The sequence below is a fragment of the Phacochoerus africanus genome, chromosome 12 (genome assembly GCF_016906955.1).
Source record: "Phacochoerus africanus isolate WHEZ1 chromosome 12, ROS_Pafr_v1, whole genome shotgun sequence".
Taxonomy (NCBI): Eukaryota; Metazoa; Chordata; class Mammalia; order Artiodactyla; family Suidae; genus Phacochoerus; species Phacochoerus africanus.
Window position 1 is genome coordinate 60,505,465 of NC_062555.1, and position 20,272 is coordinate 60,525,736.

At 35.8% G+C, this 20,272-nt stretch overlaps 1 protein-coding gene across 1 annotated transcript in view; it reads right to left on the reverse strand.

The window, feature by feature from the left end:
- Window positions 1–20,272, reverse strand: part of MALRD1 (MAM and LDL receptor class A domain containing 1) — a 600,618-nt gene that overhangs the window by 422,261 nt on the left and 158,085 nt on the right. The window contains exons 20-21 of the mRNA XM_047755391.1: window positions 13,279–13,366; window positions 162–338 (exon numbers count right to left, since the gene is read on the reverse strand). Coding sequence (XP_047611347.1) covers window positions 162–338; window positions 13,279–13,366 — 265 coding nt within the window. The remainder of the gene's footprint in view (window positions 1–161; window positions 339–13,278; window positions 13,367–20,272) is intronic.

A 20,272-nucleotide genomic window follows, 5' to 3' on the forward strand; every position in this document is an offset into this window, starting at 1 on the left:
TTCTATCATTTCTATACAAATAGCTTTTATATTAAGAAATTGCTCCAAGACTGGTTGAAAATTTCTAAGCAGGACAGTGTGTCACGTTGCTTGAGATCACTCTAGCATTTTCTTATCTATCTTATGGCTATATTCGATGCAAAATTTAGGAATTCACCTACCACAGTATGATTCATCTGATTTGTCAGAGCAGTCATATCTAAAATCACATTTCTGGATACTCGCAATGCATTGACCATTGGACCTGCAAACAAATTCACTGTCTGTACAGTTGTGTGGAGGTAATGTTACTGGAACCGAAGTTTCTGGTGGAGCTGGGAGGTCCACTGGCAAATTACCTGGAAATAATAGGCAAGTATCATTTTGCAGATTTTTCCATTTCTTTGAAGATTTCACACAAGTTTTACTTAGCATGCTGCACATTCAACATTATAAAGAATATGTAATAGTATTCGCTAATCTGCTGCACTTCTTTATGTGAGCCTATAGGTTGGAGTCATGGTCTTAGTAATAGCAAATAATTCTGGATATTTTTGATTATAAAAATAGGTGAAGGTACAGATGGGGATTATTGAAAAACTCTTCAGAGCTCACTGAATAAATGGGAGGCTTGAGGACAGGGCTTGGAAGATCATCGGGAACCAAGGCAGTTCCAGATGCTGGCATTAGGAACCAGAGTCAAGGTTGGGTTAAACCTAGTCTACTAGATAAAAAAACTTTGTTCTTCCACTGCCTCACTGAATCTAATATCTCATCGTTTTCTCACTTATCCTTACCTGGTCAAGATTCAAGACTGCATGATAGACTCCACCCAAAAGCATTCACCCAAAAGTATTTAAATAATCAAGATAACAATTTCTGGTTTTGCACAATTTAGAAGAAACTTATAGAAGTTGATTAATTTATATAGTAAGATATTCACTATGCATTTATTAATTACATTTCTGTGTCATATACATGGTAGATGCAGTGGATTTAAAACCAAATGTGCTGTCACAGCCATAAATAGTTAACTAGTGGATAAGACAGACACTTCTTTCATTGCTGTTCTATGGGATAAGTTTACTATAGAGATTATAGCACCACGGATGCAAGAATGATACCTATTCTTTTACTTCTGTATTCACAGCACAATCCATAGACCATGGTACATGGCAGGGACACTATCCTTGTGACGTGAGTGAATAGCTATGTAGATGGATGGAAGAATGATGGATGGAAGGAGGTTTGGAAAGATGGCTGGATGGAGGACAGAGTGAATGAACGAATAGTTGAACAAATGCAAGATTGTATGGTCTATTAAGAGAACACAGGAAAAGCCTATATCAGATGGGAGGCAGGGAAGACTTGTTGCCATGGTGATGTCTAAACTAAGTTTTTAGTTTTAAAGGATGCTGTGTTGCCTGGGAGATGAAATGAAGGGTACAAGGTCTTTGGGGGCAACGAGAAAAGACTTATGTAAAAGCAGAGAAGTATATTTTCCTGTTATTTTTTTGGAAGACCATGGGAGTTCAGCGTGCAGAATCTCTATGAAAAAGTAAGAATGCCTCTGATGAAGTCATTACATACAGGCCTAGAAAGAAGATAGTGTTACCAGATCACAAAGAGCTAAGCAGAACCAACTAGAAGCTTGAATTAAACACAAAAAGCTGTGGACAAACACCAAGACATAAAATTTCCACTTTAAGAAACACTCATTGGGCTTTAGTGTGGAGAATGACGGTGGCTCTGACACGGGGAAGAGAGAAGAGTTGAACTTTGGCTTTAATTCCAGGCAACTGATGAACCAAAGCAGAAATGGTTTGGAGGGAACAGCAAAGACCTAAGCAATATGACACATGCAGTGTCCTGTTGAAAATTTGAGGAAAGCCCAATATATAGTACTCTACTTCTTAGCTCAAGTTTTGAAGGAATTAAGAACCAAGACTGAAGTATATATGACAAGCAGTAGATCAAAACATCAACCTTTTTAAAGATGAAGTTGATACTGGAGAAAATGGGTCTGTATCTTCGGGCAGGTATCTTTCAGGGTGTAAAAATCATATATAAGCAGATTCTCTAAGTTTTCACCTGTGCTAGAAACTTCCATACAGAAATCGACCACTGCTGAACTACAGCAGAGAGGAGTTGAGCCAATCTCATGCTTTATTCCCCTAACTCACTTCAAAAAGAAAAGAAGAAACTCCTAAGAATTTGTACCTCCCCCTCCTTCACCCCTGCACTGCTTTTCCACCCTCTGGCCTCCACTGGTAACCTCTTGTTTGTTCTCTCTGTGAGTCTGCTTCTTTTCTGTTTTAGTTACTAGTTGGCTGTATTTTTTAGATACCACATATAAGTGATATCGTATTGTGTCTGTCTTTCTGTCTCACTTATCTCACCTAACATAATACTCTCCAAGTTCATTCATGTTGCTGCAAATGGTATTTACAACACAGGGAATATAGCCAATATTTTGTAATAACTGCAATGGAAAGTAACCTTTAAAAAGCATATTTTTTTAAAAAAAGAGGAAACTAAGAGACCAGGTAATGAGTGCTCAGGCTCTCCTTGCAAAGTTAATGATCTATATTGTTGCTTTTCCATAGTTTATGTTAGGGGTCATTGCTGGTGTTTTACATTCTATAGGTTTTAACAAATGTATAATGACATGCTTCCATCATGACTCTATTTATGTGAGTAATATTTTGGCTCTCTATTTCTTCCAAAGATCTCTTTCTCTCTTCTTTCATCAATATCATACTGTCTTGATTCCTGCAGCTTTACACTAAGTCTTGAAGTTGGGCAGTGCCAGTCTTGCAACTTCATTCGCCTTCAATAGCGTGTTGGATATTCTGGGTCTTTTGCTTATCTATAGAATCAATTTTTCTATAATCACAAGGTAATTTGCTGGGATTTTCATTGTGATTGCATTAAATCTATAGATCAAGTTTGGAAGAACTAGCACCTTGAATATAGTGCTTTCCCTTGTGCATGTTATTGTATCCTTGTCTCAAAAATATATTTTCTATTTAAAATATACAATATTTTGTGTCATAGAAAATTTCATATAAATGATATTCATGATATCTATTTTGAACTTGCAATTATTTATTACTCAACATACTTTTCAGGTTTACCACTACTGACACATACAGAATCAAATGATTCATTTTACCTGATTTATTAGAGTTTTCAATTAAATGAAAACCTGGAGTCAAATGTTATTGTATGAATAGTCTGTAGCTGATGTATCTCTTCTCAAGCAGGACATTAAGGATCTTATAAAGTATGCTACAATGGTCATCTTTGTGCATTTCTTTCTGTAAACACATGCCAGAGTATTTCCAAGACAAGGCATCTTGAAATGAAATTGCAAAACTATAGGGTATGTAATCAGTCAACTTAAATAATCATTTTCATAGGTGGTGTACCCATTTCTACCTGGAAATGTCTGTTTTTTTCACGTTCTAGCCAAGCTTGGTATCATTAGCTTTTGTTTAATGTTTGCCAGGAAAGCAGGTCTGAAATAATAATTGCTTGATATTGTAACTTGTATTTCCATAATTATGAAGACTTTTTATAGGAGCCACTCAATTATCTTACTCTAGTTTTTGATTAACTGTTCACTCCCCAGGCTCTTTTTTTTTTTTTTTCTATTGAATCCATTGTCTTTATATTAATTTACAATTTTAACCTAATCCTATATTCTCTATACTAATCCTTGATCACTTACCTAAGTGACAAAATATGCTGTCCTAATCTGTGATTTGTCTTTTCATTTTGTATGGCATCTTTCAGGAAAGAAAAAAAAAAAAAACCTCTGATTTTAGTATACATCACTTATTCCTTTAAGTTTGTGTTTTAAAATTTCAGTGAAAAATAATCTTCCCTGTTCTAATATCAAAAAATATGTTTTCCATAATTTCCTTAAAATTTTGAGTTTCACTTTTGATATTTAGGTCTTTACTCCACTTTATTGTTATCTATTGTCTGTGATAAAAATCTAAATTCAATTTCTTTTTTCACATGAATGATCACTTTTTGATCTATTAGTCTTTGAGCAACTCAAATTTTCTCACTTATTTTATATTTTATTATGAAATATATATATAAATGAACATAAAATACATGCCTGATTTAAAGAAAAATCTAACAAGAAGAATAGCAAACTTTCCAGTTTATGAAAATAAATTCACACTTTTCAACCCTTTAATGTTTCCCTGCCAATCCCATATCCTCATTGCCACCTCTCCTGGTTCACACTTACACTGAAATCTCTGTTTTTTCTTTGTTTTCATTTGCATTTCCACTTTCTTCATTTGCATATGTACCAAATAACCTCTTATAGTGCTTACTCAATAGCTCATTATATGATCGAATATGTTTATATTGAAATTCTTAGAATAGTGACCATAAACACGGAGCACCATGTAGCTCATCTTAAATAAATAAAATGTAGTTTGGATTTGAATTTTAGATGAATAGACTCATTGCTATTCATTCAAAAGCATTCAATCATTCATGTTAATGTATGTTCTTGCAGTTAAGCTGTACAGACTGCTGTATAATATTTCACCATATGAATATGTAACATGTGTTACATGGCCATTCTACCATCAATAGTTTTTGAGTTGATTCTGTTTTAGGTGTTGTTTATTTGTACATTTCTCCTACTATACCTAGAAGTGAAATTGCTTGGTCACAGCACATACTTTAACTAGATAATGCCAAGCTCCTTTTCAAAGTAATTGCATCTATTTCAGCACTTGTCTATACCTGGTATATAGATATTCTGGTCAGATCACATACTCGTCATCCATTGGTAAACCTAGAATTACCCACGTGTTTCTGAATTTCTTTGCTGCCTATTTCATTTTGCATCTCAGCCCTTGTTGACCTCATTCTGTCTCTGGTCTTGGTGAGGGCTCTTCTGGTTATGTCCTTACATGGCCTTCCTGTGTGTGTGCATGCAGAGAGAGATCTCATGTCTCTTCCTCTTCTTATAAAAGCACTAACCCCATCCTGAGGGCATTACCTCCATGAACTAATCTAAACCCAATTACATTCCAAAGGCTTCACTTCCAAATACCATCACATTGTGTGTTAAGGCTTCAATATGTGAATACTGGGGGTAAGACAAATATTCAGTCCATAGCAAAACTTATGATTTTTTAAACCTATGATTGCTTGGAAATGCTGAAGTTGATAGCAATGATAGAATTAATTCTGTTAAAATAAAACAAAACACTAAAAGTTTTGCAGATGAGACAAAATTGCAAAGAATTAGTACAAATAACTGAGCACTAAGAAGCAGAGATTAGTCTGCTTTGATCTGATTTTCCTCTACATCCCTAAGCCAAAGAGAAACCAACTCACCTACACATCTGTCCTCCTAAGTAGATGACTCAGACTCCTGACAGGCTCAATGTCCTAATTCCTTGCTCTGTGAATTCCTCATAACAATAGGATATACTTCATGCTACCCAAATATAACCTTTCTGGGAAAAAAAAAAAGACTTTCCAACTTCTTTTATACTAAACTTCCCTCCCTACAGCTATTCCAACACTGGTTATTAAACAAATAAAACTAACATTTTAACAACCCTAGCCCTCGATAAATTATTGCCATCTTTAGATATATCATAAACGTGTGAATTACTTGACTAATATGCATGGTTGCTCTTTATCTAGGGGCAATGGTAGGCAGGTAACGGTGCATATGCTTTTCTTGTGACTTCTGATGTTAACAAATACATTTAATTTAAAAATCTACATGAGGTTTAAACATAGTCTATCTTTAGAAAAATGAAACATGTGAACTATCTATGGTTCCAAGGGAAAAGCATATGTTTTTCCTATTGACCTTAACACAATAGCATAGAGTTAGACCCACAAACTGAAATGACTATATATAGTGTCTGTGTAGGTCTACATTCCAGAGGAGTAGGTTTTACTGAAACACAGCTATTCTTGAGATATGATTTATTAACAACTGTGATACAGCTATTTGTCATATATTCTGCATTGCATTTTTTTTCCTGTCTCCAGTAGCAAATCAGTTCTTTCTGACATAGTTTGCTTTAACACATGGATTCAATGAAATTTTCCAGGTTTGCACAAGTTAGTTTCCATCTTTACAGACATTCTTATATCTGCAAGTAACTACAAACAGACTTAAGTCATGGTTGGACAATTTTCAAGTTAAAATTTAAGTAATTTAACAGCCTTCTCCATTTTTGGTATTCAGCATTTCCCTCAATCAAACGATGACAAAATTTTAAAGTTTTACATTTAAAATAGGTTATGTCAGTTATTTGTTTCATTTTCTAGGAACACGACACAAATACTAAGTTGCACAGACCATAGCCTTTTGGTAAAATTTTTCCCTAGGTATACACTAAATCACTTGATGAAAGATACCAAAGACGCTAAAACCATAATATTTCAGATTACAATGACTGAGTCAGAAATAACATAATTTTTGCCTTGCAGTGTTCTATTACATTGCAAATATGTCCAACATTTCTAAAATCTTCTTCAGAGTCTATATTTCCTTTCAAAAATATGGAAGAAAAGAGAACTTCAAAAAAAGATTTATCATCCTGAGACAAGTATCATGGGCACACCAAATAGCTTACTATGACAAGGTGAAAAGCTACAGATGATATCTTAGAAATAAACTCAAAAGCACGCACACTTTTTCCTAGTGAAACAAACTCCTCTTTGCAGAAGGAAGGGAGACCATCAAGTACAAATAAAGCTGATGAGATATTCAGGCTAAGGAGGAAGGACGTCAAAAATGCAATCAACTCAGTCGGTTTAGTAGCAGCAGCAACAACAACAAAAACCATGGTGGGTCGAGGAGCCCATCATAAGAATAATTGTTAAATATTCTCTAAACAGTCACCATACTTCCTCAATTTTATGGTTATCATCAGTGGCAAGATATGCTACTGACTTAGTAACAAAATTTTCCTGGGGAAAAAAAATAACACACAAATACCTTTGATAGTGATACTCATTCTAATAATTAGTAATTCTAGTAACTAATAAATCTAATACGCAGGCTGAATTCCAAAATTTTAAGTTAGATGAAAAGAACATAGGTAATTTTTCTTTCAGTTTGCAAACAGTGTGTTGTGATGCCACATAGTCACAGGTTTATTTTTCCAAATAACCCAGCTAACTCACCAATAATCTTGGACACAAGAAAGAAAACTCCTGTTGCATGTACTCTGCTAAAAGAAACATACTTTGTGCTTTTCTGATGGAAGATGGAAGGAATCATGTGAAACAGATACTTCCTTTGGGATAATATTTTAAAGTCTGAATGTCTGGCAATGATTCTTACTATATAATCACTCCGAAAGTCTAATTCAAGGTGAAGGGAAAGCTATTAACTTTGCCATCATGCTGCATCATTATCTAAGAATAGACATTACCATATACTGATGCAAAAAAATCATAGGATTCTATTACATGGTAAAGATTGTCTGCTTTCCCTAGATACATAATTAATCTTGCCTTAAAAGAAGATTCGCTAGTGTCTTTCTGAATTAGATTTAAAATAAAAATCTACATTACCAAAGTTTTGAAACAAAGGAGATACAATCCATAATTGAGAAGGGATTTGAAAATCTTTAGAAATAATGAGAAGTTTAAAAAAATGAGAGGAAATGGACCTGGAAGACCAATTAATGATGGTCCAGGACAAAGTGAAAAGAAAACAAGTTTACAGTATAAAAACTATTGGCAAAAATTAATAAAATTTTGCAGGTAAAAAGCCTAACCATTCAACTCAACACTATTTTGAACCAGGATTGTGGCAGAGGTAATGGAAAAAATAGAACAGATGTGAGAAATACTTTGGAGTTGGAGTCTGCAGGATACACAAGTGGGCAAAGTTTAAGGGAAAAGCCAAAGACAACTATGATATTTCAGTCCTGGGTTGCTGGAGGATACCGATGTCATCAAAAGGAACAAGGGAGGCCTGGAGGGAAGAGAGGTTGATTTTTGAAGAAATGGGTAAAAATGAAATAATCTCCTCGTTTTTAGCCATCTTTAGTGTAAAAGTTGCAAGTTATAAATCTGCGCTTTGGACATTAGGTCAATATTCTGTGTTTGTGTTTTTTTTTTTTCAGTTTTGATTTGTTTTATTAATCGAGGAGGAAACATGCTATACATAATATTTATATTCAAAATAAATCAATATCTGCAAGTGAACCTATATGCACTGATCTCACCTCAGCTACCATGATGCCATTAAAAAAAAATCTGACTGATAATAATCAAGAGCAATATTTTTGAGCCTAATTTTTATTTACATTTTCAACATATGGTAAGATTACATCAGCTTCATGAAACCTATGGCTTCAGCAGGCTTTGTGGCTTCGACCCAAAGATTCTTTTGTTATGAAGCCAACATTAAAACCACACAGTTCAGATGGTTTTAAAAATTCCCTATTTTTTTTCCCTAAAACCTGAACCAGAAAATCAGGACTAATGGAGTGTAACTGATACTTCACATCTCTGCCCTTGTTTCTGGCAGGTTTTTTCTCCACCTTGGAAACATCAGCCACAGAATGCATGGAGCAGGATAACTGGAGCAGCAACAGCAACAGTGGGCACTTGCGTTCCCTTTCTGTGTTCTTTTTTCTTCTCTGCTGTGGCTGGGGTCACGGCAATTCTTCCTAAGCTAAGAGTGGGAGGCTATTTGGACGTTGACATCAAACATTCAAGGTGAAAGTCCCATTCCTGACCTCAACTGCAATCCACGCTGGGTCACCTATGCTATGTAAGTTCAGTTTTTCACATCTGTAAAATGGAAATTGCTTTCTCTTTCTTGGGAGTTTAGTGTATTTGATGAGCAATATAATAATGGTGGTAAACATGATGAGCCAAAGAAGCAGACATTGTACCCTGACAGTTTATAGCTTGCTAGCCTTGGGCTGTTATTTCCTTCCAAGTTTGCTCCATAAGATTAGGATTACAAAGGAGTCCATCTTATCCATTGCTCAAGATCTCTGCACCTGTTATGGACCACGAACTATTAAAACATTACAGAATCATATGAGATGAATCAAAGAGTGACGGATGGTATTAATGGGACCAAATATCAGCTCCCTCTCTTGCAAGGATTTTCTGTATTCTCTACCCTTGCCAAGCATCCTGTCTGTAGTGAATACTTCCCCTTCCCAAGGTTAGGCTTGACCACCTGACTTGCTACGACCAATGGAAGTAAGAAATATGCTTTCATTTTCAAACCCTCTCACTTAAAAAACAATGTGTCGAACAGGGACGTGGTCCACCAGCCTAGGTCCCAGATATATAGGACACATAGAACAGAGATACATAGCTTGGGACTACACAGAATTAGAACTATAAACAAGAACTGCATATGTTTGCTATTATTGTTCTATGCCAACCCACACACATAAGAATAAGAAATAAACACTTGAGGCTGTAAACACTGAGATTTGGCTTTCAGCAGAAGCTGGCATATAACATTGTGTCTTATATATAGAAGTGATTCATCTTTTAAGAAGAATAATAAACTAAAATATAGAAATACTTTTAAAGATATAGACATCTCTCCACCTATCCATCCATCTATCCAACAGGTGTTTACTGAATTCTACTATGTGCTGGATACTGTTTAAGCTACTAAAGATACAGCAGTGATAAGACAAAATTCCTGCTCTCATGTAGCTAACATTATTATGGGGAAAAATCAAGTTTGACTATAAGGTGATAGGTGTTGTGGAGAAAGTTCTTTCTCATCTCAGGGGATGAGACAGAAAATGTCAGGTAGGGAGATAAGGAAGATACGGTGTGTGTGTGTGTGTGTGTGTGTGTGTGTGTGTGTGTGTGTGTGTGTGTGTGTGTGTGTGTGTGTGTGTGTGTTATAGGTTGAAAGAAGGCTTCACTGGAGAAGAAATTTTTTTTTTGGTCTTTTCTAGGGCCGCACTCCTGGCATATGGAGGTTCCCAGGCTAGGGGTCTAATCAGAGCTGTAGCCACCGGCCTATGCCACAGCCACAGCAATGCGAGATCCGAGCTGTGTCTGCAATGCCGGATCCTTAACCCACTGAGCAAGGCCAGGGATTGAACCCATGACCTCATAGTTCCTAGTCGAATTCGTTAACCACTGCACCACAACGGGAACCTAGAGAAGAAATTTTTGAGCAGAGATCAGAAGGACGTAAGGGAGGAAGTCACGTGTATAATCCCAGGGGAAGCACATTCCGGGAAGAGGGAAAAGCAGGTATAAAAGCCCTGCGGCATAAGTGGTGGGAGTGCTCAAAGAGCAGCCAAGAGGTCTTGTAGTAAAGAGAAGTCAGTTGGTAAAAGGTAAAGTCAAAGATGCATGAGAGAGCTGGTCATTTATTCCTTGGAAGTTATTGGAAGAAATTAAGCTTTTGTTCTGAATGAGATGGGATGTCATAGGAAGATTCATGATAGGGTGACATGAGATTATGTACATTTGAAAAGGATCATCCTGGCTGCTGCTGTTTGAAGAAATTATATTTCAAGAGTAGAAGTTTGAGTAGAAGCAGGTAGATCATTTTAAAAACAACCACAATAATCTATGTAGAGACAAGGGTGCCTTGGACCAAGGCCAAGAGTATTGAGAGGAATGAGAAGAAGTGGACTCAGGATATACATGAAGTTAGTGGCTGATCAGATTTGTTGATGAAGAACAAGAAACTAGAGGCAAACGATGTAACTGACAAGGGCTTAGTCCCCAAATATATACAAACAACTCATACAATTCAACAATAAAAAACAAACAACCCAATTGAAAAATGGACAGAAGACCTAAACAAACATTTCTCCAAAGAAGACTTGCGGATGGCCAGTAGGCGCATGAAAAAGTTCAACATCACTAATTATTAGAGAAATGCAAATTAAAACTACAATGAGGTACCATCTCACACCACCCAGAATGGCCATCATTAGTAGGTCTACAAATAACAAATGCTGGAGTGAGTGTGGTGAAAAGAGAAGCCTCCTACACTGTTGGGATATAAACTCATACAACCACTGTGGAAAACAGTATAGTGGTTCCTCAGAAAACTAAATATATAATTACCATATGATATAGCAATACCACTCCTGAGCATATATCTGGACAAAACTATAATTCAAAAAGATACATGCACCCCTATGTTCATAGCAGCAGTATTCACAACAGTCAGGACATGGAAGCAACCTAAATGTCCATCAATAGATGAATGGATTAAGAAGATGTGGTACATATATACAATGGAATACTACTCAGCCATAACAAATGAAATAATGTCTTTTGCAGCAACATGAATGAACCTAGAGATTATCATACTAAATAAGGTTAGTCAGATGGTGAAAGACAAACATCATATGATATCACTAATATGTGGAATCTTAAAAGAATGATACAAACGAACTTATTTGCAGAATATAAACAGACTCACAGACTTTGAAAACAAATGTATAGTCACCAAAGGGTACAGGTGGTGGGGGAGGGATGGACTATGGGTTTGGGGATAGTAAATGCAAACTATTACATTTAGAATGGATAAGCAATGAGGTCCTACTGTATAGCACTGGCAGCTATATCCAGTCTCTTGGGATGGACCATAATGGAAAATTATATAAGAAGGGGAATGTATGTATTAGACTGGGTCACTTTGCTATAAACAGAAATTGGCACATTGTAAATCAACTATACTTCAATAAAAATTTTTTTAATTAAAAAGGAATAAGGAACTAGAGATAAACTGTTATTTACTGAGACAGAAAGACATGCATGAATGGTAGGACTCAGGCGGCAATGGACCATCAAGAATTTACTTTGAGATCTTGAGGAATAAGGGTCAACTTGATGAATTCTGACTGCCTTTTTCTCTGGCTTTCAGAGTAGGGGCAGAGGGAGGGTTGGCTTGGCTTGCTGCAGAGTTGCATGGAAACCAATAGACAGAGAATGTAATTAATCCTGCCAGAATGATGAGGTTTACAATCAGAGCTATGTCATGTGGCTACAGCAGAAAGAACTGGAATCCAGCCCTCTGATTATGTTTGGTGAGAGGCTGTTACTCCTCTGACTGATAATGTTACCCAGTGATGGACCAAGGCTGAAGGGTAAGTTTTCAGCAGATGAAAGTGCTCCCTGCAATGATTACAGCAATTGCTTTCTAAATCACCCATCCTCGGATGACTCCAGGAAGGAGACTGTGCTTCCCCTTGTCATGCAATTAAGAGTCTACAGCCTCAGTCCCAAGATCACCTTCTAAGAGCTTGGTATTCAGCCCCACAAGTTCACTGTGCACTGCCTGGAATTAGTTTCCCCTGGGTGTGTTTATTTTAAGTTGTTTTCCCTACTTATCGCTGAGATGCCTATTATATCTAAGTTGGGATGTTGAGTAGGTGGTTAGTAACTAAGTCTGGAGTTCAGGGGAAGGGTTGAGAATGGAGATAAAAACCTGGGAGATTTATAATAGAAAAAAAGTCACCCAAGAAATAGCAACAACAACAACGACAAAAAAAAAATAAAATAAAATAAAAAATTAAAAAAAAAAAAAGGAGTTCCCGTTGTGGCGCAGTGGTTAACGAATCCGACTAGGAACCATGAGGTTGCGGGTTCAGTCCCTGCCCTTGCTCAGTGGGTTAACGATCCGGCGTTGCCGTGAGCTGTGGTGTAGGTTGCAGACGCGGCTCGGATCCCGCGTTGCTGTGGCTCTGGCGTAGGCCGGTGGCTACAGCTCGGATTCGACCCCTAGCCTGGGAACCTCCATATGCCGCGGGTGCGGCCCAAGAAATAGCAACAACAACAACGACAAAAGAAAAAATAAAATAAAATTTAAAAAATAAATAAATTAATTAATTAATTAAAAAAAAAAAAAAAGTCTATGACATGGAGAGGAAATGGCTGGCAACAGTCCTAAGGAATATTTAAAGCGCCGCCTGAGAGTAAAACATCGCTAAAGATAACCAAGAGGTTACTAAAGTCTCCAAAACAAGGTAATTATAAGGCAACCGGTCCAGTTGTTATAACCTTCCAAATATGATGGAATTGCAGTTTAACCCCAGGCACAATTTCCTAATATCTCCATGTGATCAGGCATACACACAACTGATTCAAAGCTCTACTGTATTTGCAAAGATTTTAGGACTAATTACCAGCGAGATTCAAAACAATCTTTTCCAGGATTAATATATTAATAGAATATATTAGAAGTGAGAATATGTTGGGACTTCCTTGGCAGTTTTTTTCAAGTAAACAGATTTGAAAATACTCAAATATAGAAACATTCTTTCTTACCAGGGTAGAGGGTACAGTCCATAAATGACAAATCATCAATTGCAATGTCTCCAGTAAAGCCATCTCCCACTGAAGCTGCCACTGAAATCTAAGAAAAATATAAGAAACTTGTTGATATTTTGAAGGAAATTAACTTATGGACTTATAGTTGAAAAGGAACTCAGATTTACCTAAATAAAACCCTCTTCTGAGCCATGAAAAATATAATTTGCAAGAGTCTCCATAAGTAGGCCTCTTGCCTCTATCTGAATACTTCCAACAATAGGAAGCACTACACCTTACTGGACCCATTAAACCCATGAAACCCATTGTTTCTGGTGAGTTTTGGTCTTATGGAATTTCAGTAGATCAGATTGATATCTACTTTCCTGTAATTTTCACCATTAATTCTAGACTTGCCCCACTGTCTTCTGATCCTTTAACTATCCCCTTTTCCCAGCATTGACCCAGGAGTTCATCATTTTCCAAGGTTAAACCTCTTCATCCTTCAAGAAACTCAATTTGTTGCCAGAGGTACTTGCTAGAATGCACATTCTGAAGAGCTTTAAAATTTTTCTCACATCGACCTTATTCAGTAACACTTTATGAAACTGGCTAATCGTTATTAGATCTCCTTCAGAACCACATTAATCACAGTGAACTCAGATGACACTGGTGCTCTTATAGGAGCTGCAATTCCACAACTCCAGTAAAATATGAAATGCTGACAGACCACTGTAGTATATGGCAGATTGTGATTAGGGCTGAGATTTGCTGTAATAGAATTAATCATGATGAATTATTTTAATACTCATGCAAATATGTTGCACACTTACTAGAAATCCTGCTCTAATTTAATACTGAAGAACATCAAGCAAACTCAAACACATCAACATCCCCTTTTCCACTATTAGAGGAATATATGTTTCTGTTTCACTTTCTCTCATAAATGCTATATGGATAAGCTGAAATTTTATTTCATTTTGCAAATTCTGTCCTCCATGAAAAGTTGTTGCATACATTATTTGTGTCCTAGTTAAATAAGATTATTAAAAGGTCAAAGTACTGGCCTTAAGCATCTTGACATCTTTTCCCAACTTTCTAGTATTTCTTGAGAATTACCAGAATTTTCTCCCTGATTTTTCACTAAGGAAATTAATCAATTTGGAAAAGATTTATGTATTTAACTTATGGGAAACTATAGCCTACCTAATACTGCTTGAGGAAGTCTTCTGCTGCTTTAAAATGAATCAAGGCAAATATAAAATGCACCCTTCTTTTCATCACTCATGATTAAAAGAAATTTTATATGCAGAGAAAAAAAATACAGAAAGAATACTCAGTACAAAATCATAAGTTGTTCTAAAACAAAACAAAATCATAAGTTGTTCTAAAACAAAAAGTCAACAGTCAGAATTTGGCAAAATACATTGTAATAAAATGTATTTTGTTTCTATAGAAAAAAAGATACTGCAGTCGGGTGAACATTAGGAAAAAGGACTCATGAGTTACTAATAGGCCAATTAATTACTAATATACTCCTTGGATCAATACTTGTCTGTCTCACTTAAAAACAACATAGGACATGACAACAAAAGGCTCAGAAGATGCAAGATAAAGGAGAAAGGAGAATAAATAAAAATAAACACTACTGACTTGGCTGTACTGCTCATGATTATTTTGATTGATTAATGAGAAGGGATAGAATATTGATAGAACAAAATCTCAGAGTATGTGACAAGTATACCTATCTGAAAGCTAACTTTAGGGATATATACACATACACAGCTCCATTCGAATGTGTGGGTAGGCTTCAGTGTTCCAAAACTTTCCTTGTTGTTGTTTTTATGAAGTCGCAAACTAAAGAAAGGACAATTTGTGAAAATTACAAATTTTCTGATGGATGGGCCACACCAGGTAAGCAGCACTTATGAGTGGGTGCAGTATACACAAGGAGTATTTGTGCTGGCATTTACTTCATATTACATGATAAGCATTTTGATATTGCTTCTATTAGCATTGAAAGCCAATGGAAAGAAAAATAAATAATCCAAGGCAGAGGACAGCTGGGTCTCACTCTAAGATAATTTAACCATAACTTTTACAAAAATATATTCAACTTCCTAATCTTCTAAATGATAACATTCCTGTGAAAGAGTGCATGACAGTTTCAAGTTGAGATACTAAAAAATGCCACATATATAAATGCAATTTCAGCCTCTTTTGAATATTTAATTAAACCTGCCATTTAAAAAAAAAGCCTACTTGGTAACGAATCACTTCTTGAGAAAAGTTATGAATGTTGAAGCATCATTTTACTTTGGTCCTATATTTAATTTAGCCTTGCAAAAAGCTTTGTAAAACATCCTAGGAATAGTCACAAAAAAGAACTAACCCAAGTGTCTCTATTCTGGAAAGTTCACTTTCACTTTTGGTGTTTTTCCCAGAATAAATGGAAGGTTATTAAAACACTAATGTTATTGTATGCAAGGCAATATTGCCATCCTGGACATTAGGGAAGCCAAATTTTACTCCTAAGTTTCATTAGCACCTTACTGAATGACTTAAAGGGCAATTGAAAATTCCAGTTTGGTCTGAATGATCTGCATTATCTGCAGAGGCCAATTCCACTCACATGAGAACTACTACTGGCTTGGAAATTTTATAAAATAATCCAGCTCTTCTAAGTTGCTCTTTTCATGGGCTGTTGCATGCTCCAGATAAAGATGGAGTGGCCTCATCAATTACTTTGGAAATTTGAGTTCTAATATAACCAAAGACTCTAGTATTTTTTTTTGTCTTTTGTCTTTTGTTGTTGTTGTTATTTCTTGGGCCGCTCCCGCAGCATATGGAGGTTCCCAGGCTAGGGGTTGAATCGGAGCTGTAGCCACCAGCCTACGCCAGAGCCACAGCAACGCAGGATCCGAGCCGCGTCTGCAACCTACACCGCAGCTCACGGCAACGCCGGATCGTTAACCCACTGAGCAAGGGCAGGGACCGAACCCGCAACCTCATGGTTCTTAGTCGGATTCGTTAACCACTGCGCCACGACGGGAACTCCCAAGGACTCTAATATTAATAAGGCTCTAAAAATTTGTTTGAACAGATTTTTTCCTATATTTAGAAAACAATTATTCACCAAAATTTTAAATGATATAGAAACTACTATGATACATATGTAAGATACATTTTAATCATTACTTTTACCAAAATATCTTGAATTTCATTGTGTGTATGTGTGTGTAAATATATATAATTTACTCATGTATATACGGTATACACACACACACATATAAATAAAATGGGCTTTATTAACTCATAAGAAAGAAAAAATGGAACTGATCCAGCCTGCCACCTACTTTAACTATCCGGTGTTTGGAAAAAAATACAGAATTCCAGCATAATATATCAACTTTTAATATAATGCATCTTCAGAAAGACTTGAAAGAAAGGAATTCTTGTTTAAAATTTATAAAAAGTATGTTTCCTATGTGGAGCAACCTGAACTCCAGTGCATTTGTGATGGGAATCCAAAATGGTGCAGCCACTTTGGAAAACAGTTTGGTAGTTTCCTATAAAATTAAATATACACTTCCATACGATGTGGTAATCCCACACATGGGCATCTATGCAAGAGAAATGAAGACATGCCTAAACAAAATCCCATTCACAAAGTTTATAGAATCTTATTTACGATCTCTCGAAGTTAAAAAAGCCATCCAAATATCCCTCAATTAGGAAATTAAAGAGCAACTCATGGTAAATCTATACAATGCAAAACAACTCAGCAATAAAAAGGACAAATTTAATGTTGTATGTGACAACGTCTGTGACTATCAAAAGTCTTATGCAAAGTAAAAGAGGCCATACTCAAAAGGAGACGCAATTTGTCACTCAATTTATACAATATAATAGAAAAGGCAGAACTACAGGGAAAGAAATCAGATTCGTGTTGCCAGGGGTCAGGGGCAGCAAGGGAGATTGATGACATAGAAGATTTGGGAATCTGGCGGGGTGATGGTGATATTTTTATCACACTTATGGCTGTGGTTACATGAGTATACAAATTTGTTGAAATTCATAGAGCTGGTGACTTAAACAGGATGAATTTTCCTTACATAAATTGTATTCCAATAAACAAAAGGAGTTCTATTGTGGTGCAACAGGTTAAGGAACCAGCATTGTCACTGCAGAGGCTTGGGTCGCTGCTGTGGCACAGGTTCAATCCCTGACCTGGAGAACCTCCACATGCTGAAGGTACAGCCAAAAAATAAAATAAAAAATAAAATCAAGTAAATAAAAAACATTTTATTCTGCATTTTTTTGCCACAAATCAATATCTTGACTAATTGCTTTTACTGTTTTCTAATTGATAATAAAATGCACATCATTTCACAATTAGCATATAGTAATTACAAGTACCTCAATGTATTTTTCACTTCAGAATGAAAAAACTTCTCTTGCTCTCCACTAATAATCTTTTGGATAACAAATATTTATCTTTTTCCTTATACTTAATGGTATCTACTTATTTTCACTTAGTTTTCTCATAATTTAAAATGCAGAAACAAAGAAAATGAAAGACATGATAAAAACTCTTTAATCCTATTTTTACAAGGGACTAAAAGATGTACTCAAAATTCTATAAACATTCATATAACCATCCAAATTTTATCACATGACCTACAATTTTAGGGGCTCCTAGAAAGTACTCTTAGAATCTCAAATTTTCTGGGCTAATACTTAAGAAAATATTTGCTGGCTTCAACATAAAAATGTCTTTCATTTTTTTAAATCATCACTGGAGTTTTTTATGAAGCCTGAAACCTATCTCTATAAAAATAAAACTCAGACTTTTGTCTGAAAATTTTATGTTTCTAACTTTCTGGCCATTTTTACAGCTAAAAAATGCAGAATGATTAGAGTTTTTCAATAATTATATCACACTATGAAAAACACTTATTAAAAAAAACATGAACTATAATGGCTATAACTAAACTGTGTATACACTGAGCACAGAAATGAATAACAAAAATAAAAATGTGGTAGCAGTAGAGGTGAAATAAAATGCTGGGACAGATAAGTAGGGCAAGTACTATAAATGGGTTACTTAAAAGACAAAGTCTGATGCCTATCCACCTGATCTGAGTTCCTATTTTGTGAAAGAAAATCATGGCAAAATGTTTTTGCTCTTTTGGCATTATACTGTATTTCTTCTTTTTTAATATGTAAGCATTATTTTTTCTTATATCCTGCAGCATATAAACTTTCCAGGCTAGGGGTCTAATCAGAGCTGCAGCTGCAGGCCTCCACCACAGCCACAGCAACACTGGACATAAGCTGCATCTGTGACCTACACTGCAGTTTGCTGCAATACCAGACCCTTAACTCACTGAGTGAGGCCAGGGATCAAACCCGCATCCTCATGGATATGATGTCAGGTTATTAATCCGCTGGGCCACAGAGGGAACTCTGCATTTTTTTATTAAAGTATAAGTTAAGGTGTACAATATAGTGGTTCACCACTTTTAAAGGTTATACTATGTTTATAGTTACATACATATAGTTTTATATATTATGAAATATTGGCTACATTCCTCATGTTATACAACACATCATTGTAGCTTATTTTATACTTAATATTTAATACCTATTAGCCCCTATCCCCTCCCTTGCCACCTCCCTTCCCTCGCCCTGCTAGTAACCACTAATTTGTTCTCTGTATCTGTGAGCCTGCTTACTTGTTATATTCTCTAGTTTGCCATATTTTTAAATTCCACATATAAGTGGTATCATATAGTATCTGTCCTTCTCTGATTTAGTTCATTTAGTGTAATACCCTCTAAGTCCATCCATTTTGCAAATGGCAAAATTTCGTTCTGTTTTATGGTTGAGTAGAATTCCATTATACAGATATACCACATCTTCTTTATCCACTCATCTGTTGATGGACACTTAGGTGGCTTCCATATCTTGGCAATTGTAAATAATACTACTACGAATATTGTATGCTTTTGAATAGTCTACAATAATCAAAACCATACGATACTGGCACAAAAATAGATACACAGCTCCATAGATAAGAACAGGGAGCCCAGGAATAAACCCACTCACTTATAGCCAATCAATCTATGACAGAGAAGGCAAGAATTTACAGTGGATAAAAGATAATGGTGCTGGGAAAACTGGACAGTTATATGCAAAAGAATGAAATTAGAACATTCTCTAATATCATATACCAAAAAAAGCTGAAAATGGATTAAAGACCTAAATCTAAGACCAGAAACCATAAAACTCCTAGAGGAAAACATAGGCAGAACGATCTTTGACAAAAATAATAGCAATATTTTTTTGGAACGGTCTCCTAAAACAAAGAAAATAAAAGCAAAAATAAACAAACAGGACCTAATTAACTTAAAAGCTTTTTCCCCCGTAAAGAAAACCATCCACAAAATGAAAAGACAACCTACCAAACGGGAGAAGATATTTGCAAATGCTACACATATACAACACATATAAACTGCCTATAACAACATTTAAAAAACTGCAAACAACTAGATTAAAAATAGGCAGAAGAACCGAATAGACACTTTTCCAAAGAGGAAACGTAGATGGCCAACAGGCACCTGAAAAGATGCTCAACATCACTAATTATCAGGGAAATACAAATCTAAACCACAAAAAGTTATCACTTCACACCCATCAGAATGGCTTTCATCAAAAAGAACACAAATAACAAATGTTGATGAAAATGTGGAGAGAAGGGACTCCTCGCACACTGTTGGGAATATAAATTGGTGCAAGCACTGTGGAAAACAGTATGGAAGTTTCTCAAAAAACTAAAAACCATGGGACCCAGCAATTCTACTTCTAGGTATATACCACTGCCCCCGCCGCCAAAAATAATACTGTGTTTCTTCTTAACCAGTGGCTGATTCTACAATTCATGGACTGCTAAGAATTTCTCATTCTTCAATGAGTGCCTACTTTGGCATTGCGCTAAGTGCTTCCTTGG